This window comes from Rhamphochromis longiceps, linkage group LG7 (genome assembly GCF_057381845.1).
Source record: "Rhamphochromis longiceps isolate RC_006_pf linkage group LG7, R_longiceps_female_GT1.1, whole genome shotgun sequence".
Classification (NCBI taxonomy): domain Eukaryota; kingdom Metazoa; phylum Chordata; class Actinopteri; order Cichliformes; family Cichlidae; genus Rhamphochromis; species Rhamphochromis longiceps.
Window position 1 is genome coordinate 21,467,932 of NC_140563.1, and position 21,681 is coordinate 21,489,612.

The 21,681-nt window shown below is 42.5% G+C and overlaps 1 protein-coding gene across 2 annotated transcripts; it reads left to right on the plus strand.

The window, feature by feature from the left end:
• The first annotated feature begins 412 nt into the window (after nucleotides 1-412).
• LOC146665254 (paired amphipathic helix protein Sin3a-like) lies at nucleotides 413-18,671 on the plus strand. 2 transcript variants are annotated; one of them, XM_085412805.1, is made up of 21 exons: nucleotides 413-501; nucleotides 6,040-6,256; nucleotides 6,538-6,720; nucleotides 7,108-7,214; nucleotides 8,256-8,550; nucleotides 8,641-8,889; nucleotides 9,229-9,381; nucleotides 9,569-9,724; nucleotides 10,017-10,106; nucleotides 10,493-10,611; nucleotides 10,748-10,958; nucleotides 11,530-11,646; nucleotides 11,809-12,047; nucleotides 12,356-12,539; nucleotides 12,651-13,227; nucleotides 13,858-14,027; nucleotides 14,102-14,275; nucleotides 15,445-15,537; nucleotides 16,047-16,141; nucleotides 16,292-16,484; nucleotides 16,722-18,671. In XM_085412805.1, exons 1-21 carry the CDS (start codon nucleotides 428-430, stop codon nucleotides 16,950-16,952), a joined length of 3,927 nt encoding a protein of 1,308 aa, XP_085268931.1. In that variant the 5' UTR covers nucleotides 413-427; the 3' UTR covers nucleotides 16,953-18,671. The 2 variants fall into 2 exon arrangements, with proteins under 2 accessions (XP_085268931.1, XP_085268932.1); XM_085412806.1 differs by lacking the exon at nucleotides 413-501 and adding an exon at nucleotides 525-3,589.
• Nucleotides 18,672-21,681: the final 3,010 nt, after the last annotated feature.

Here is a 21,681-nt window from a genome sequence, read left to right on the forward strand (position 1 = left end):
ATTAAAACAAAAAAATAATTTTTTTTCCTTTATAATTACAGAACAGTCTGCGCAATGAGCTCAATTACAGAACTTTTCAGTAATTTCACACATTGATTTCTTACAGTTTAAGCAGCATTTCTTTATCATACAGAAATCCAGAGGAGAATTGTTGACACTGCATTTCTTTCTCCTTCCTTCAAATATCTCCGTGATTAAGTCCAGTTCTTCACACTGACAGAAAGCCGACTTTCACTGGTAGAGCTTCGTGTGGCCCGCGGTGTAAAATGAACTTGACACCCCCACCGCCGCCCTCGGTAATCCTCCACCAGTATCGGAACTGCAGGTTTTGCGCGTGGTGGAGAGGAGGCTGTTTCCCTGCGATGCTGCCTCGGTTTTTAGCGGGTCATATTCAAACGCAGAGTGACGTGTCTTCCAGTTTGCGCCAATGCCAGTGGAGAGGGGGCGTGTCCAACTATTTTGTTACAAACACGAATCCGGAGTAAGGAGTCTTTTTACTGGGTATGTAACGGCTGCTTAAACTAAATAATATCAAGAGTGTCGCTGCGTTACGATGCGTGTGATTGTTGCGAAGGATCTGAGGGCGGTCTGGTGTCAGTGGTGGCTTTTTTTTAACATTCTTATTATTTTGTGCGCGTAAATGAATTGCGAGGCTCTTGTTTCGCGAGTAAACGGCAGCAGAATAGCCAGCTTCTTAAGGTGTTGGCTGCTTAAATGTGCGGGATGGCATTATGTCGGCCAGTAAACAGCCTCCCGGGGCTGTGTGGACACCATCTGAGGCATCCCCTCTGTCTGCGAGTCGAAGCATTTTTGTCTGCAGCGTTGTGTGAGCGTGTAATGGATCGGCAGGGGGAAGGAGGGGAGGGGGTGTAGTTGTTGTGGTGAGACAGGTTAGACATTTTTACTCCCGACTAGTGAAGTAAACAAAGAGAGCTGCAATACGCGCGGTGGTTCTGTCTGCGGGACCCGAGAGAGGGAGAGGGAGGGGGGGGGACGCGGAGAATGGCGTGGCTCCGGTATTGCCACACAGCTCCGCCGTAGTTCTCGTTTCGTTTGACTTTGGCATTGTTTAGTAAGGACGACCGGATCGGCTCTTTCTGTCCGCAAAAGCCGCCGTGCTGGCCGCCGAGGCCCCACTGAATCTCCCAGTCAACCGGTACTCACGTAAAACAAACCGCGAGTGAGTGAGTGTTTTAGTGCCGCGAACCCTTTTGTTTGTGGACTCCGCAGCCAGCGTCGACCGAGCGAGTGCGCGGTGCAGACGGGCTGGCTGGTCCTGCTAGCTGTGCGCCTCGGTGCTGGGGCTGTCTCCGCGTTTCATCCAGATGGGAACTTAAAGGGGAGCACTTTAATGTTACGCTTTTTGTTCGGTTTGGAGCGTTCGTGGAGATGGGTGTAATTATAACGGGGGGGAACCAACTCGGGATAGTGAAGCTGTGCGTGTGTATGTGTGTGCTGCAGCCGACGGTCGCAGCTGAATCCTCTGCCTGGGCTGGAAGGAGGAATCCCGGGCTGCTGTTGCAGCTCCGCCTGTCGTGGGCGAGGGTTTATTTCGGAAGTTCCACCTTTTTAGGGGATTTGTAATGCGGGATCCGTGCAGCGATTGGCTGCAGTGCCTCCCACTTCCCCGCCCCCTTACTGTGGGAGGGACACAAGCCTTAACGGTACAGCCCGCCCACAAAAGTCACGTGCTGCAAAACTCCAGGAAGTAGTTAATTGTTTTTCGAGATCTATTGGTTGGGTGGATGGATAGATTACTTAATGAACGTTAATAGGGAAAATGCAGTATTGCAAACAGCAGGGCAGACAAAAAGAATTAATACATAGATGCAAAAACTAATTTAAAATAGAAACCAGAAAGACCGAAAATTCCAAATATTTATTTATTTATGTTTATATTATAGCTCCAACCATCACAGCATTTTAAATGCATAGGTCCTGGACAATAGCAGCCACTGCAGCAGAAAAGTCCTAACTTTTTTTTTTGTAAAACAACTCCTTGAAACATTTTTTGTGGGAAGTTGAACTGTAAATCTACTCTTACACAATACCGCCAAAGGAACCCTGCATCTAAGCATTATATTTTACATTAAAATTCTGCAGACTATCTTGCATGTAGAAAAGCTGCAATGTGGTATGATGTGATGCTGATGCCCAGTGTGTGCTGTGAACTAAACTTCAACTAAACTTCATCTTAGAAGAGCCATACCATAGAGCCCCAATCATTCTGTTACTATATCCATTGAGTCAAAAAACAAAGAAATATCAATAATCACACTTGTCCTTTATTTATTAAGTAGTTATTATTTATTGAACATCCATCAGTTGTGCAGTAAACAACATGGAATATATGTGGATGTGTTGCTGTTGTTGATTGTTGATTGTTGAGGTTAAAAGACCAAGACTTACAATTTAAACCAGTGGTGTCAATCACATTTTACACTGAAGACAACATACTGTATACTTTGATCATAAGTGGGTGGGATGAGTAAAAACATTTTTTTACATAAAATACAGAAAAGATTCTACAGAAAAGGTTCTGCCAATTCATTGACCAGACTGTCCTGTAATTATAAAATATGTTTTCATGAATTCACAGAAAATGTACTTGTACCCCCATGGACTCAATGTAACAGAATCCAAAAAACAAAACAAAACACAGAATTGTTATAGTACATAGTGGAGAAACTGGAACTTTTCTGTAATATAACTGTTTATCTATTATTTAATTACTTTAGCTTAGTAGTAATGGAACTGGGGTTGAGGGGCATAGTTGGAAAACCTGTAAAACTTATGAAAATACAGTTAAAAGTTCAAAATCTATGCATTCCTTCTCAAAGCTGGCCAGTGGGCAGGATTGGAGTCTTGGCTGGGCCAATTCTGGCCTCCACGTCTTATGTTTGACATCACCAGTGGATGCTATTTAAAACCCAGTAACTGCCGTCTGTATATTAATGTTCAAATTCATCTTCAAAGCAAGAGAAAAAAACTCTCAAATGCTCTTTAAACTTTTCCCTGGTCAGTAACATGCTTATTCCTCTTGATAAAACTCATGCGGCGCCTTATCTAACACCTCCGTGACCGTGTTATACCTTAATAATGGACAGGCTGTGCTTTCTACGTTCGTCTCTAAACATGGTGCTATTATGCTTTCCCCATTTATACTGCAGCTGAGCCTCTCCGCTCTGTGCTGGCATTATCGCGCTTCAAGTCAAAAGGGTGTGCTTGGTAACTGCTCGAGAAATCTTTGATTGACAGTTCAATTTCACAACCGAATACGTCGCCCCGCCCTTGTCCGGGTTCTTCGAACAGACTGACCAATAGCTCCTAAAAGGAGGACCGCTTTTCACTCCAGGGTGAAAACCCCGCCCACCCCAGCTAACCGAACGGAGATTGTTTTCGTTTGTAGGGGAGATTCTCACTTTGTAGCTTGAATTGTTTATTTCAAGTAATACTCCATCGATTAATTGCTTTTTGCAGATACACTGAGTTTCTGTCTTCTCCAGTCAGTGGTGTAGCCTTTCACCACGAGCGAACGGATTATCGTACCATCATCACCGAACTTCTGCTTGCTATTTGGGAGAGAGGGGTGAGTTCATTCAGCAAGCTAGTGTTGGCAAGCTAACTCCCTCCGGTCAGAAGACGTTTTAACAAGATCACGTAGATGATCGATGCTTCTTTGTATGCCGTTCACTCATAAGTTGATCTAAATCCATCAGTGTGGCAAATCAATAGCAAATATTCGCCGTTTCAGCGAGAGCCCACCAGGTCGCTAATGGCTTAGCTGCATGTGCTTCCCTCTCCTAGCCCCGGACAGCGATCGGTGTCAGGCTACTCATGTTGTTTACATTAGCTAGCTGCTAGCAGACAGCAAACAACTCCCGTCGACAGAACAAGTTCCCAGCAAAGTTAATTAAAATAAACAGTATACATTTATTTTAGCCTGACCGTTCAGCAGGGTGCCTTGCGTACGAGTTGCTCTTGGCTCTTACCTGCTGGAAAATGGGAGTGTAAACGCGCTGAACTCCTGCGCCACGCTCTAAATGGCGGGCGTGGGGAAAGCGTAACTCGAGGTCGCTGCTTGTAAAGGCCTGTAAACGGGACAGGAGAACCGCGGTTGTGGGGCTGTTACCGTGTAATAGACACAACCGCGTTTTCATATTGGAGGACTGTAACGTTACTACACTGCGCTTCTGTCTGTAAATACCACAGGCTGGCTTTCTTTGGCCGTGCGGAACGACTCGTTTGCTGGCACGGTGGAACTCAGCTGCTGGTGGGAGCAGAGAGGAAGCGTCAGAAGCAGCAGCGCACGAGCACTCGAGTTTATCATTGTGTTACTTTTGCTCGACACACGCGTGTAGAATTTTATTAGCTGCCTGACTTTATCGCTTTTATCTTTTTTTTAAGTACGCCATTCCTTCGAGTGCCCGCGAGTTGCCGTCGTCTTGAGGAAGTTGTGAATGGCAGACCGACTTCCACGTTCCCACAGCACCTGTTTGTCGGTGACGTAGGCTGTGTGTCTCATTGGCTGCTCGGAGCGCGAGTCGTACATTCAGTTCATGCTAACGTTGTCATCCATGTATCACGTAGAGACACGGGACAGATAAGACAAGGCACAGGGGATCCGCGACAAGCCACAAGTTGTCGTAGAAATATTTTAACCGGTATTTTTGTCAGCGGCGTAGCCAGAAATAACAGAAAAATACACAATACACTTTGGCTGCGTGTTGCTGAGGGAGGGGGGGCGGGGTATAATTAAATCATGTTCATCGATTCATTAACGTGGCTATTACTTTAATGTAGCAGTTGATTTAATTGCCTGTATACTGCCGTATTATTATAGCTAATACTACCTGTGTATATTATGTATACATTTGAAAACTGCAAAATAATAAGAAACTAGAACTCTGACGAAAATTAAAGTTTATTATTTCCATCCAAAATACACTAAAGTAGAAGCTGAAAGCAGCAAAACATGCAAGTACTTAAATAAAGTGCAAGTACACGGAGCAGTATTGGAAAGTAGTGAATTACCCATGATTAAATTATTATGGTACACACATTTTGTAGCTTCATCAGCTACATTATTTGTGATTCAAGTCCTTGTTTTAGCCAGTTTTTTATGTGCACTGCTGGAGTGGTAAACACCATTTTTTCATTTTTACCATACTCCTGTACAGTTGTCTTCTTCCCTTTGAAAAATACTGGCTAAAATGTGTTATGTTTTTAATTTAAATATGGGCAGGAATATTTGTAAAACTAACTTAAGAAAAAAAAAACTTATTAATCAGAAGGAAATTCATACACAGCAACCAGGCTTCCCCCACACATAATAAAATCAAAATAGAAAATTCACTAAATACAAAATATGTTCCCCGGCCTCACATGGGAACTTTTGCAGTAAACGTAACTTTGTGGCATTCTTGCTGCGGCGGGCAAGAGGGAGGGTACAGATAACACTGGTGCAGAAGTGCACAATGCAAAACAACAAAAAGACCCCCCCCCCCCCAAAAAAAAAGAAAGAAAAAAGAAAGAAAGAAGAAGTGGGGACTCAAGACTCCCAGGTGCTATATCCTGTGTGTAGTTCACCTTTGCCTGCCAGCTTTTCTTGAATTCTCCAAACATGCACATGGCCGAACAGCTGTTCATGAAGCGCCATATTCATGCATAAAATTTGGATATAGTTTCTAATGAGAAAAAAATGCTGTCAAAGTAGTCAAATCACATGTTAATGAATCAATATGGTCACATTTTATTGACCTTGATAAACGTAGAGGCTTCTTTTTGGTGCTGAAAGCATCAGACGTTTCAATAAATCTGCGTACTGTGAAGATGGTTATGCAATCATTTTCTGCCACAGCCAAACAAGAAAAGTGGTTCACTGTGTGTGTGTTTGTGTGTCTATAAATTCACAGTACAAGCAAAAAAATATATATTCCCACAAATTCTTGAATGAAATTGTTAGTGTGATGTAATCGATTCAGATAACTTCTCAGAGGTCTGAGAAAATGGGCTCCATATGTTGCTGTGTATTTACAGATCTCGCAGCTCTCCCGAGTATGCGTACATAATGAAGCGGCGTGGGGAGGATCCGGAAACGGTTTTTGCGTCCCCGCAGCGGCGCCTCGGTGGCAACGCGGAGGCTTTCCAGCATCGTGTCCTGGCCCCTGCTCCAGCTCCGGCTGTGTACGAGGCCGTGTCTGACAACATGCAGCCCACAGCAGGCGTCCAGTACTCCGTCCCACAAGGATATCAGGTACACCGCGTTGGCCCGCTCAAGATTTATTTGATCGTTTTGTTTGAGGAGTTATCATTTAGTGAGGACATAGCAACTTTTCTTTACTAAGCACTCACAACTCATGCTCCAGGCTTCCCCACCTGTCAGCTGTGCACATTCTGTCTATGTGTCTCAGTTTATATCACCTTGAGGGGACTGTTGTTGTGATTTGGCACTACCTAAATAAAACTCAGGACTATGTGGCACTTTCACATGGTACTATTTGCTGTACTTTTAATAAAACCTCTCTGATTTCCTAGGTTCCCACAGTGGCCCAGAACAGTGGCGGGCATGGGCACACTCCAAGCCCAGCTGTCCATGGGGGCTCCCACCACCACAGCCCGGCAGTGCAGTCCCACGGGCCCTCGGTGATGTCAGGGCACACCCATACAGTTGCTCCTCAGGCCTCTGCACAGGGCCAGCAGCAGTTCCAGAGACTCAAGGTCTGTAAATCTAATTTTACTTTTACAGTTGAAAATGCTAAAGAGGTTTGGGGAAATTAACAAAGCTACATTATTAGAACTTCTCTGGAAATGAGTTTATTTTTAAGTCATTTGCTTTTTAGTTTGTTGTTTTTTGGTAGCTTTTATTTAAATTTGCACCATGATTGTAAAAACAAATAAGATCCATTCATAGTGATGGTTCATTATGCCTTAGACTGAAACATTTAAAATGTGTGGTAGTAGAGAAAATCTGCCCTTTTTAGGCAGATCACACATCAGTTGTGAAATTCAGTTCAGTTTATAGCTGATGCAGGTACCAGTGTTTTGGGAAAAAAAAATCATGGCACATAAAGCTGGCTTTCCTCTCTCTCTCTTGCTCTCCCTAAGGTGGAAGACGCTTTGTCTTACTTGGATCAAGTGAAGCTGCAGTTTGGCAACCAGCCACAGGTCTACAACGACTTTTTAGACATAATGAAAGAGTTCAAATCCCAAAGGTGAGGCCACGGTGGTTTTGATTAAAGATTGATCCCTTAAAGGTTGACCGATTTTCTAGAGCAAATTTAAAATTTGATCGTGTTACCTACAGGAGTAGACGAATAAATAAATATTCAATGGCAGGAAAGTTATAATGCAGGTTTTTTTCTTGAATCGTATTAGCGTACAATTAAAGTGAGCAGTTAAATACAGTGGGGGAAAAGTATTGGGGTTATTTATCTAATTTATTTACATGAGTTTTTTTCGGTTCATCGTGAATGGTAGCGGCTCCATACTGAATCCAATAACCTCACGGACGGTCGCACTGGAGTGAAGTTATGATAATACGTTTTAACGAGCCGAGGACGGCGCCTTAATTTAGCACAATTGCAATAAAAAGCTTCTCGACACGTGTTAAACCACAGCAGCGACATTCTCGCTTCTAAACTGCGTCTCTGAGCGAACAAATTGAGAGGGAAAGTTCCTGAGCGAGCTAGAATAAGCGTCAGCGGATCTTTTCAGTCATGTCACTTGAGTTTGGACACGGTTTGCAGTTAAGTAGAAGAAAAGCAACAAACACTTTTGCAAACATACAAACAGAAGGTAATGGTATTTCAGGGGTGAAGCACCTCCGAGTCTGCTGCTTAGCGTAGCTTAGCTTAGCTTAGGATAGCTTAGTTTTGTTCGAGTTAGCTTGTTTCATGCTAGGTTGGCACTTTCTCTAGCTGCTGCGGCCGCCGCGTAGCGAAGTAAACAACAACAATGAAATGTGTAGACGAAATGATTCGTGGTACTAACGTGGACCTAGACATTAAACGTTTTTGACCAGTCGTTTATTTTACTTTTTTCCCCTTCTCCATAAAACGAGCTGGCATTTTTTTCACAAGCAACAACTCTTGTACAGTTAGCACCTACAGAGATGCATTTATATGGTTTAATTTAAAGTCCTAAGAGTACACACTGCTCTTGATGCCTGAGATGTTGCCAGGTTTTAAATGTACTCGAGATGTCTCCCCAGGTATAACTGAATTTTCAAATTCTTTCTGCTTTTGCGTTTCCAGTATTGACACTCCCGGAGTGATCAGCAGAGTGTCACAACTCTTCAAAGGTCACCCTGACCTCATCATGGGCTTCAACACTTTCTTGCCTCCCGGCTACAAGATCGAGGTCCAGACCAACGACCTAGTCAATGTGACGACACCGGGTCAGATCCACCACATCACCCCACATGGCATTTCAGTCCAGAACATCCCCATATCGGGAGCTGCTCCCCAACCTCAGCCTCCGCTTCCCTCATCTGCAACCACCACTGCTCCGCCCCTTCTAACACAGCCCACGCCTGCCAAGACCAGCAAGGTGAGAATAAAATGTGGTGGAGTAGAAACTTTTTTTTTTTTTTACTGTGAAGCATGTGTTTCAGTACACTTAAAATCTTTCCTGTTTCAGCCTCCTCAGCCCCAGGCGTTAACACCAAGCAGCCAGAGCAATCCGTCCATCCCTGCCTACACCTCTCCCCGTTCGCCACCTATGCAGCTCCACCCACCACTCAGCGGGACCCCCACAGGCCCACCCATGCAGAACAACCAGCCAGTGGAATTCAACCATGCCATCAACTACGTCAACAAGATCAAAAACCGCTTCCAGGGCCAGCCCGACATTTACAAAGCCTTCCTGGAGATCCTCCATACTTACCAGGCCAGTGTCTCAAAATGAAAGCCAGAGTGAAGTTCTAAAGCGTTTCTGAGCTTAAATTTTGAATTTACATTAAAAGGAGCTTTTAAAGAGGACCTTTTATGCTGATTTCCAGCTGTTTTTGCTGTAGCCCTGTACTGTTCCTGCATGCAGTGTCAAAATGTATGGAAAAGCTACTGTTTTTTGTTAGTGCTGCTCTTGGTCATTTAGCCTGGCTTCTACTATGGACTACACAGAAGCGGCCACAATTCATGTAATGAGATATATGACAGGAAAAATATTTAAAAAGCCCAGTAGAGCGACTTTTAATCACTCAATTTGTTTGTGTTCCTCCACCCACAGAAGGAGCAGCGTAATGCCAAGGAGGCTGGAGGAAACTACACACCAGCTCTGACTGAACAGGAGGTTTATGCTCAGGTGGCCAGGCTCTTCAAGAATCAGGAGGATCTACTCTCTGAGTTTGGGCAGTTTCTCCCTGATGCCAACAGTTCAGTGGTGAGAAAATCCATGTATTTAATGTACCGTATTCTACTCATGAGTTCAGATTTATTAGAGACACCTTAAACACAAAGGTAAAGTTTATTCATTAAAATCAGCCTCTCAGAATAATGTTCCCCCCGTAGTCTGTGATCTGTCATGTTGATGCGCTCGTGTCTTAATCTGTGTTTTGTATTCGTCGTAGCTATTAAATAAGACCACTGCTGAGAAGGCCGAGTCTGTACGAAACGACCACGGTGGCACTGCCAAAAAGCTTCAGCTCAACAACAAGCAGAGGCCCAATCAGAACGGCTGCCAGATCCGTCGCCATCCCACGCCTGGGGCCACGCCCCCTATCAAGGTACATGCAGTCTCATACTGCTAAGTCCAATTTGGTTTTATTTCCATGTTTTATGTGAAGTGTTTCGCAGCAAAAATTTTCTAGCACAACTTCACCTGCTTCCAAGGTGCATGGAAGGATGAAAGAATTCACAAAGCAGGAACTCCAGCAACACTTGAGGGAAGATGATTATTAAAGTTGTTCGTCTTCCCTCAAGTGTTGCTGGAGTTCCTGCTTTATGTGAAGTGTTTGAAAGTTTTGGTTTTTAAATTATTGAACCTGTGTCTTGAATGTCGTTTTGGGAATGCTGCAGAAGAAGCCGAAGTTACTGAACTTGAAGGATTCCTCAGTGGCAGAGGCCAGCAAGCATGGAGTCGGCACAGAATCTCTGTTCTTTGAGAAGGTGAGTTTGTATTTTGTTTTTTAGTTTGAATAAGAGGAAAGGGGAATTAAAAAGTGGATCGTCTTCCTCCATCCCACCCTGTCCCTAGCTTCCTCTTTTGTCACACGAACCCACTGCATGTCCTCCTTCACTACATCCATGATTCTTCTCTATATTCTTCCTCTTTTCCTCCTGCATGTTAGCTCCATATTTTCCAGCCTTTGTTCCAATATATACACTATCCCCCCTCTGCACTCCTCTGTCCAAACAATGTTTAACATAATCACAGAGCAACTTAACTTTATTTGCTAGTTTATCCGAAGAGCACAGGCTTTGTGTTGGTGGTTCTTGTTGTTCTCAAAAACTTGACTTATGCCACAAGACTTCAGCAGATTTTTATATTTTAGGTGCGCAAAGCCTTGCGAAGTGCAGAGGCCTACGACAACTTCTTGCGATGTCTGGTCATCTTTAACCAGGAGGTGATTTCCAGAGCTGAACTGGTGCAGCTGGTGCTGCCGTTTTTAGGGTGAGTAACTCGGATCACGTAAAATATAACTTTTGCAGTAAATTTGATAGATTTATTTATTTTATTTTTTGGTTGTGTGTTTTTTTTTTTTTTTGTTTTGTTTTGTTTGTTTTTTTTATATCTTTCTGTTAAACAGAAAATTCCCTGAGCTATTCAACTGGTTCAAAAACTTCCTGGGGTATCGTGAAATGTCCCACATTGAAACATACCCCAAGGAGCGGGCTACCGAGGGCATCGCCATGGAGATTGATTATGCTTCCTGTAAGAGACTAGGCTCCAGTTACAGAGCCCTGCCTAAAAGCTACCAGCAGCCCAAGTGTACAGGCAGAACTCCACTTTGTAAAGAGGTGAGAGAGGAGTGGACATCCAGGCGCTCATAAAGCTACTGTGTTGTTCTTTAACAGCAGTTGTCCTTTTTTCTGCTTTGATTTAGATTTATCTTGTTTATCATTTCTGAAAGTAGCTGTTGAAACTCGCTTGTCATTTCTTCCTGGTTGATTGGTTCGCATTTGCAAACAGGATTTGTACAGTAGGAAGGGGAGGGGCTTCTGTACTCGCAGCCTGAGCTGTGTGCATTAAAGCCCTTATTTAGCTTCTCTGCTCTCATTGAGTTTAGCCTTTAGGCTCACAGGGATAACTTGTACATGAGCTGAAAATTCTTTCCTTGGTTGATATAACGTATATGAATATAATATGCAATGCTGTCAGAAAATAAGAAAAAAATCTTTTTAATACTTTAGAGTGATATTGGAAGATTGTATATAAAAAATTGGATTTGCAAAAAAAAAATTAATTTCATATTTTTGTAGTTTGTTGGATCCGTTTTTGCTTAACGCTAACAGTCAACCTCATCCTCATGAATGTAGTTTGAGTTGACGTCTGTATTAATTTTTGTGTTTTTTTTCCTGCTGTGTCCAGGTCTTAAACGACACTTGGGTCTCCTTCCCCTCCTGGTCTGAAGACTCCACTTTTGTCAGCTCCAAGAAGACTCAGTATGAGGAGCACATCTACAGGTGTGAAGATGAACGTTTTGAGGTGAGCTAATACGTGTAACTTGTGTTAATGATGACAACAAAAAGACTATATCCTTGAAGGGGGAAAAACATTGTGGTAGATGCTATTTTGCCTTTCCAGAAAATTTCCAATTTTGAAGTTAAATTGGAATAATGACTGAAAAAATCTCTTGTCCTCAAACAGCTGGATGTTGTATTAGAGACCAATCTGGCTACCATCAGAGTGTTGGAGACGGTGCAGCGGAAGTTGTCCCGCATGTCCGCGGAGGAACAGGCCAAGTTCCGCTTGGACAACATGCTGGGTGGCTCCTCAGAGGTCATTCACCGCAAGGCCATCCAGAGGATATACGGAGACAAAGCGCCCGACATCATTGACGGCTTGAAGAAAAACCCTGCTGTTTCTGTCCCCATCGTTTTGAAAAGGTACAGCTTGAATCAAGGGCCAAATCATTTACTGTATGTCTTTAACTCACAGTTGCTTTGTCTCTGTGGAGGTTAGAAGATTAAAATAACATGAATCCATTCTGTGAGTTGGCCCACAATTTATAAACACAGTAATCCACACAAGGAAGGGAGCACAAATATCATGTTGGAATGGTTAATCCAAAAATGGATTAAGAGAAACAGAATGATCTGGCACCTACCTCTGTGTCACGCGCTGAAAGATGCAGATTGTTGTTTAAATTGTCATTCAGATTTGGAGTTCTTACATTACTTTTCTTTTCAAACAGGTTAAAGACAAAAGAGGAAGAGTGGCGGGAAGCCCAGCGAGGCTTCAACAAGATCTGGAGGGAGCAGAACGAGAAGTATTACCTTAAGTCTCTCGACCATCAAGGCATTAACTTCAAGCAAAATGACACCAAAGTGCTTCGATCAAAGTCCTTGCTCAATGAAATCGAAAGCATCTATGATGAGGTCATTTTCTTTCTTTCTGTGATCATTTTCAGCACTTGGCAAGCATAAAGGTTGACTATACACTGCTAGAAAAATTTTTTTTACTGAAGTTTTGTTTTTTTTGCTCTGCAGCGTCAGGAGCAGGGCTCTGAAGAGACCACCACTCCAGTCACAGGCCCCCACCTGACACTGTCCTACGAGGACAGCCAAATCCTTGAGGACGCAGCGGCCCTCATCATCCACCATGTGAAGCGGCAGACCAGCATTCAGAAGGAGGACAAATACAAAATCAAACAGATCATCTATCACTTCGTCCCTGACATGCTGTTTTCTCAGCGGGGCGAGCTTTCAGATGTAGAGGAGGAGGAGGAGGAAGAGGAGATGGAACTGGAGGAAGGAGCTTCTAAAAAGCACAACGGTGTCCCGGGCAGCGGGAGTCCCTCAAAGTCCAAGCTGCTGTTCAGCAACACGGCAGCGCAGAAGCTGCGCGGCTGCGACGATGCCTACAACCTCTTCCTCGTCAACAACAACTGGTATGTCTTCCTGCGGCTTCACCAGACACTCTGCTCACGTCTGCTGCGGCTGTACGAGCAGGCGGAGCGGCAGATCGAAGAGGAGGTCAGAGAGCGGGACTGGGAGAGGGAAGTCCTGGGGCTCAAGAAGGAGAAAAATGACAATCCAGCCATCCAACTAAGACTGAAGGAGCCCAGTGAGTAACAGTATACCCCGATTTTGTGTTACATTTGTTTGCTTTTCCTTTTCTGACTTTTGTACCATGTCTGTTTGTAAAGGTCCTATCAATGCTATCTTCGTAAAGTGCTTAAACGCAGCGCACACGATAAAACCAGATTCAACAAAAACATAATAGTTCAAACACAAAGTAAAATCTTAGAACACTTGGCATAATGTTTTAAAATGGAAGACGCATGACAAGACCTAAGTGTCGTATCAAGAGTTTGACGTGAAGTCTTTAAAAGTGATTTGAGAGAAGATACTGATGAAACAAGTTGCCGTTTATCAGGCAAGTCGGACCACGACTGCATCTCTCAGTCACCTTCTTTTAGCTTGAGGTGGAAACAGTCTGCAGGCTGTGCTCTGGTTGCAGGGACTGCATTTCCAGTATATCTCTAGGCCATGAAGAGCTTTAAATATAACATGTAAAATGTTCAAATCAGTTGTTAAACGAATGTGCTGTGACTGTAGGAACAGTAAAATGTCAGTAACATGTAGATTGAGGAAAAACTCACCAGTAGTTTTTGTAACAAAAAGTGGAAATGTTTTTTCCCCTCATGCTGTTCCACTTAGTGATCTGTTTTTATTAAATATTTCTTCTCTCCAGTGGACATTGAGGTGGAAGATTACTACTCTGCTTTCTTGGAGATGGTTCGGAATTTGCTGGATGGCAACATGGAAGCATCTCAGTACGAGGACTCTCTGAGGGAAATGTTCACCATTCACGCTTACATCGCGTTCACGATGGACAAGCTCATCCAAAGCATCGTCCGGCAGGTATTGGCTTGTTTTCTCAAGGAAAGAGCTGCTGTAGTTGTTTACCAGCCAGTCACTAACTCTCTTTCCTTCAGCTCCAGCACATTGTGAGTGATGAGATCTGCGTCCAGGTAACAGACCTCTACCTGGCAGAGAGCGCCAGCGGAGCCACTGGAGGAAGCTTGTCCACACAGTCCTCCAGGAGCTCCGCAGAGACGATCTATCAGCGGAAAGCCGAGCAGCTCATGTCTGACGAGAACTGCTTTAAGGTAAATAAAGTTGCCGCTCGCTCGCTCTCAAACCTAGCCATGGCATGACGGCAGATTTTTGCTAAAGCTTTGGAAATATGGAAATTGGCTCATTTAAAGTTTAGAAGAGGTACTTAAAAGTAATTTTCCACAAGGCTGCAGGACTGGTTCCTGCACAGTCCAGATGTCAAACTTAATTTGTTGCTGTGAAGAACGTCCTACTTTTACTAACTGGAGAGTTCCCTTTTTTTTTTTTTTTTTAATGTGTTTTGGGTGCGTTCACTGTCAATAAATGATCTCCACATTTTAAAACACAAGCAGTATCGTTCAGTCTTTCCCTTGGCAAAGACTGTGAGATTTACACAGCAGCCAGGTTTGTGACAGACACGTGCAATCAGCATGACTTCTGTAGTAGGGTTTTTTCATTGAGAGTACATAAGAGGGTGTGAATCACCAACCAGTTCCTACCCTCTAAAATGGTTGCAGTAATGGGGAGTAAGGATCACCATTTGCACTCACTCATTGCTTCCATTGACTAAAGCTGCTAAAGCCACCTGTCACCAGCGAGCAGATTTGCTTTTTGCCCTACTTTCAGCTTCGCTTTCATTAAAGCTTCACTTTACATTAAATATTTATCCCATTTTGTTAAAAACAGAAATTACCCAACTGGTTTTATAGGTGAATACCTAAAACCCATTCATCCTGTTTACTTTGACTGCAAACTAACTTGTTACGAAAGAGAGATGGAAACTTCCACTGAACACATCCATTTCCACTCTTTTTATAATGTGTTCAAAAATCTGAAGCTCAGTAAATCTAAAAACTGGAATAAAAGAGTAAAATGTTGCAGTATTTCCTGTAATCTGAGCCCTCAGGATATTTTTTTAATCTGACACATTAAATTATTTCTTACTCTTGGATAGAGAATATCATAGACTTATGGTCTGTTGTCACTACACTGAGTCCAACTACTTGCCAGTTTTTAGCCGAAATCCAAATATCGGATCAGCCCATCTCTTTCTGACGATGTTCTTTTCTGTCCTTACTTTCTCTTCGCTCCTTAGCCTTCTTGTTTCTCTCCACTGTCACAGAGTGCTGGTTTAAAGGGGATCGTTGGTGTTCCCTCTGTGTTGAGTCCTTATTTTTCGTTTGAAAAGTGTCTTAAACTGTCCGTCCTGTTGCTTTCTCAGGTGATGTTTTTGAGAAACCGAGGACAAGTGCAGCTCACGGTGGAGCTGCTCGACACAGAGGAAGAGAACTCAGATGAGCCCATGGAGGCCGAGGTAAGAAACACAACGGTAAATCTTGAGTGTCAAGGTCCATTAGCATCAGGAACTATTTTTAAGCCAATAATCCATCTACTCTTTTGGGTTTTTGGGGTTTTTTTGTTCACATTAAGGATTAAAAAAAACAAAACATGGCTATTGTATAAATGATGTGTATATGTTTAATAGGTCCCCTTTAAATAAACAGGCTCTGTGATGTCTAATCAACTGTAAAATGGCAACAATGCTGCACAAATGTTGTTTAAATACTCGCACTGATAAGAGTATTTGTATGGCAGTAGCAGCTCTTCTTTTATTCCCACACTGCTGAAATGTGGCATTTTATTACACACAGTTCAGTTCACTTAGACTAGTCATTTAAAGGCCTGTAATCAAGATAACCAGTGTGTGGAAATACTAGTAAGAACCTGTTGCCAGACTTGTGGTAATACTGGCGCAGTGCTCGTGTTTTCACACTCATAATGTGTGTGTTAAACTTGGGTTTTGTGCTTGTTTTCTGTTTGCAGCGTTGGTCTGATTATGTGGGACGCTACTTAAACCCAGATTCCACAACTCCTGAGCTGAGGGAGCACCTCGCTCAGAAGCCAGTTTTTCTTCCCAGGTGCGTTTTCCACATTTCATCGCTCTCTGATGGGCCACGCCCTGTAAAATTCAAACAGGAGGCTTTTGATTACAGCAACCCTAATTGACTTGTCCTGACATATTCCTGCTCGATTTCATGAGTCACTCTCATCACGTTTGTCTAAACCAGGAATCTGAGACGGATCAGGAAGTACCAGAAGGGCCGAGAGCAGCTGGACAAGGAGGCCTGCGAGGGTGGAAAGAAATCGCTGGATAAGGAGAAAATGGAGTGCATGTTCAAACTAAACTCATACAAGATGGTCTACGTCTTTAAGTCTGAGGATTACATGTACCGACGCACTGCCCTGCTGCGAGCTCACCAGGTATTTACCAGCTAGTGTCGTTATTTAGCTGTTATGCCAGAAATATTTCTTGGTTACAGCGTTCCTGTATTTATCATAAGGGAGGAAAGTGAGTGACCTTTGACCTCCCATTCATTCTGTTTCAACTCTTGGCTCTGTAAGATGTCAGTGAGGGCGGAGGGCTTGGGCTTAGTTTGAGGTTTCTGTGTTCAGTGAGTAGAAAATCTGTTTCGTGACATCAGTCTTGTTTTTCCTCAGTCACACGAGAGGGTGAGCACGCGACTACACAAACGCTTCCAGGCCTGGGTGGAGGCGTGGGTCAAAGAGCACGTCACCCGCGACATGAGCGCCGAGACCAACAAGTGGCTGATGGGCGAGGGACGTGAAGGCCTACTGCCCTGCAGCACCACCCGTAACCCAGAGGTCCTTCACTTCATGAACATCAACAAATATCGTGTGAAATACAGCACACCTAGCAAGGCACCGTAGCCAGCCAGACCCACGAGGGCAAACGGAAGCAGACTGACTTTTGGGGGGTTTAGGTCTGATATCAAACAGGAATAGAGGTAGAGACGAAAGGTCGTCAATGTGTTTTTAAAGCGGACATGGGAGCACAATTAAGCTAGCTGCCGTTTGTGTTGAAACCGGGGTGGGCAGGATTACTGAAATCCTTTTTTTTTTTTTTTTTTTTTTTTTTAATTTTAACCAGCGTTTTTAGCTGGGCCCATATTATTATTATTATTTTTTTTTTTTTTCTTAAATTTATTTTTCCCCAGGGCCTTCGGTGCCAAAACTTAGGAATGGTCATGTTCCAGTCGCAGACCTGAGCTCTTACCAGCACTCAGAGCCACGTCACAAACTTCCTCGAGCCTTTACGACAGAGCTTAGCGACATAAGAAAAGAGAGTGTGGTGCTTTTTTTTTTTTTTTTTAACTTTATCACGGCTGAGCTTCAATTCAGCCTTAGACAGTCTGAAGCCATCCAAGTAATCGAGTTCCATCAAAATCAAATACACAGGGATTTATTTATGAAAGTGTTATTCTGTAGTATTTTCTGTAGTATTCACTGAGAACAATATGATGGACAAGTGCACTTATTTAGAAAAAAAGGGGGAAACTGTTCAGAAATTTTGTTTCCCAGATTGAAGGTTTGGGGGGAGCTCGGTAAAGTCTGAGAGATCTGGTTCAGACATTCCTGTGTTACGGCCAAATCACAATCATGTCTCATCAAGCAGACTGAAAGAGGGTTACAGTTTCTTTTCCAAAACACATGGCAGCACTATTAGAAACGGTGCCTGAGCTCCAAACCGCGTTGTCGGGTTAACTTAGAAAAAAGCACTGTTACATCTAATGTTTTAAAAAGAAAAAAAAAGGGGCCTCACAACACTGTTTGGTCTCAGACTGTAAAATTGTATAGCTCGTGAATGTCAGATACTGACATGTATTCCAGTGTGTGTGTTGTGTATATATATTATATATAGTTCTATTAACACACACAATCCTCGCCGCCCTGGAAGTCAACCTTTTTAAGATGCCCTCTGCCAATACACCAGCTTTAACACACTCAAATACGAACACACAAACACACACATGCACATCTTGCTCATGCCCTCATGTTGTAAATACACTGTGTATATAGTCTCAGACTTTTTTATGACAGATCTGTGTTGTTGTGCTAGTAATACTTTCCAAGCTTACTGTGGACTTTAGTGATAAATGGCTAAAGTTAGTATGTATATGAAAAAGATAAATGCAAGACCATTTATTACCGTTTTTACCAAAGGGAGTCGATTCTAAAATAGCTGTTTTTGCCCCCTTTGTGTGTTCCTTTATGTCTTTTGCTTTTTAATTTCTGTAGTTAAACATGGGTGGTGGGGGAGGGGAGTAGAAATGTATCCAGGTCTTTCCATTTATTTGAAACAAAACCATCTTTTCTTTTCTGAGTGTCACATTTGTTTTCAATAAAATCACTGCCCCCGATTTCTGACAGCCGACACCGTCCGTGGTGATGGTGGGACTCATTTTAAAGTTCAGTGGACTCCACCACAGTCTCGCATTGTGATGCACGCTTTCCTCCCTGGATAGATTTCTGCTGTAAACATCACCCCACACCATATTTTTGATAATGGAAGAAGTCACATGAGCATGTCTTTAGTCCCTTTATTTAGACATTATTTAAAGTAATAATAAAAATGACATTTGTAGCCTATAGAGATCTTTTATTGTGTTGAGTGATTTATTTTTTTCCACACTTTCATCTCATCTTTCAGTCTCTGGTTTGCAGTTTTATTGGTGGGAAATATTATGAAAGTTCATAAAATGCAGTACTTCTTTACAGCCCGCGCTCTAAATACGTTATCACCTGTATTGCACCGTAAGAAGTAAAACAAAAAAGACCAAGAAGAATGATTTCTACAGCAAAAATTACAAACTCCCCCAGTTTGCCTTTGAGTTGGCTGAACAAATCAAGTCAGCCAGTTGCTCCTCAGTGCTCTGGAGTTGTTTATTTCTATATAAACACTGCCTGGAATCAAAGCTCGCCTTAATCAAATACAGCCCATCTGCATTAGTTTGCATGCCTATATGATCTTTATGTTCACACACATTTGAACTGATGTTACTGACCTATGAGGGATAACCAGGGCAGCTCGGTGTTGAAGGAGGAGAAGCTGTTGCAGGTTTTGTACCTACACCGTGTAAACCAGGATTGTTGCAGCTGCTGACTGTGCTGCAGGAACCTTTCAGTCTATTTCAGTGAAGCACTTTAAACACCACTAACTAAAGCAGAATCTTCCTATGTAAGATCAGCTGGCCTTTTTTTGCACAGCATCTTAAAAAGGCAGGAGAAGTTTTACCTTTTAAGTTACGTATTCCTGACCCGTTATGAAAGAGAATATACGTGGACGAAGAACTTAACGCTATCAGAGTGCACAGTGCACCTCAAACAGAAAAGTCTCTATATATGTTCTTTCCATCACACTGAAATGTCCAAACTATTATCCAGAATATGTAAACATAATTGTTTCTCCATTAGGCAAAAAGCTAAATTCAAGTATTAAAACCTGACCTGCATGTGATGAGCCTGATATCGAAGTAAGGTTGAAAAGTTAGACCTTTCAAATGCTGTGACTTATTCTCACAGGGCGTCTATCCTACATGGTATTAACATTTACACACAATGCACATTTTAAAGTTTTCTCCACTGAATTATCAGGAAACACATCAAACACCCAGAGTAGCTGTGCTCGTTGCTGTTACTCAGTGACTTTAAATTGCAGCAATTTTGCTGCTTTTTTTGAAGCTTAAAGTTGGCTAAAGAAATGTTTTGCTTTGAGAGCAATGCTTTGGTTTTAAATTGTGTCCACTTCCATGTGACGGTCTCCTGTACAAAAGTTCTGAGGGTTAAAAAATGCTGGAAAAATTACGTATATTAAATGTGGCAGGCTGTGGCAGTGAGTGCTTAAAATGTTTAAATTTTGATGGTATGAAGAAAAAAGGAAAAATTGCATGGCTTCCTTAAAGTAAAGATGGGTTCAGCTCATTTGTAATGTACTTCTGAGTGGATCAGGTGGGAGTCATGCTCTGATTCTTTGAAAGATCCAGCAGCTAAGAAGCTCATAATAGGCTGTTTTAGATTTTAGCCAACAAATTAACTTAAATAATTAAATTATTTTTAAACTGGCTAATTTACCCTTCTATTATCCCGTCCAGGTCGCACTGTGTAGCTAATTGAATCTTTATAATCCACTGCCATGCTCTTCTGGGAAGTGCTGGGAAAATGATATGTTAATAGGGCTGAAGGTCTCCACTGACTTTCAGCGTGCTTTTATACAGTGAGCAAGAAAGCTGTTTTAAATTGCATCTGTCAAGATAACAATGTCTTTCTAAGGACGTATTAGCATGATTATTAGCACAAGGGGAAAGTTTAAGAATTCCATCATGAAACTGTCAGTTCTCCTAAAAATCCTGCAGAGGGCGACCTCACCCTGTCCACCAGCATCCCAGGGTCACTTGTGTTGAGTTTATAAGGACAATTATTATGCAGCCTCACAGATGAAGTCAAGTTTTATGTCTTTTGATTTATCTGTGTTGTGTTAATTTGCAGGATGGATGTAGTAGGAAGTAGGTGTTAGACTTTGAGCCTCACTTTTACTGAGAAAAGACATTTTAGGTTAAACAATAAACTCTTGCAAGACTGATGTCTGTATTTGACAAGATTCATACTGGTGTACTCAGTTGTTTGGAAACTCGTATTACACAGAATCCTAAGTGATTGAAATTTAAAAAGCCAAACATTCAGGTTACCATTAAATTGAGAGGAGCAGGAATTCAAGAAGCAGAAAATAGCAACAGGAATACTTTATTTCTTTGTTACGGAGATCAAATGACCATTTTTATTTTATTATTTTATTTATTATTGTCACCTGGCAGAATTCATTTTACACAATGCTGCCAGGTATCCAATGAACTCTGAAGAATACAAAAAAAAGAAACTGTTAGACCCTAAAATGCAACATGTTAAGATCAGTGGATTTAAATACAAATCCACTGACTGGATAAAAATATTTGCTGCTCCTGCATGGACGTCCAATTTGGTGTTAGCTCATATGATAGATTAGAGCAAAAGTATACACTGGTCACTTCATTAGTTACTCCTTGCTAGTAGTAAGTTTGACCCCCTTTGTGCCTGGTGTGACTTTGCAGCCCATCTGCTTCAGGCTTTGAGAGGCGCTCAGAGATGCTGTTCCACATCTTCAAACCCTGGCCTTGCATTACCTTTATGTCATATGGGTTATCTGATCAACCCGATGTGCTTCACTAGCACCTGCTCACATGCATACCTTGATTGTGATGAGTAGTTGGCTGAGTCTGGCCATTTTCCTCTGACATCTGGCATCAGCCTGGCATTTTTGCCCAGAGAACTTCTGCTCACTGGACATTTGCTCTTTTTCAAACCCTTCTCTGTGAACTCTAAAGATGGTTGTGTGGGAAAATCCCAGGAGATCAGAAGCTTCTGGAATATTTAAGAGTAGCTCGCCTCGCACCAACAATTAGCTTAAATCTCCTTTCTTTCCCATTCTGGTGCTAAGGTTGTCTTGAACATCTCTACATGCTGCCATGTGATTGGCTTATTTTTACACAACCACAGAGAGGCTGCTAATATTTAAATATGATGACACATCCTTTTGGAAAATCGCAAGCAATGAAAGTACCCAGAA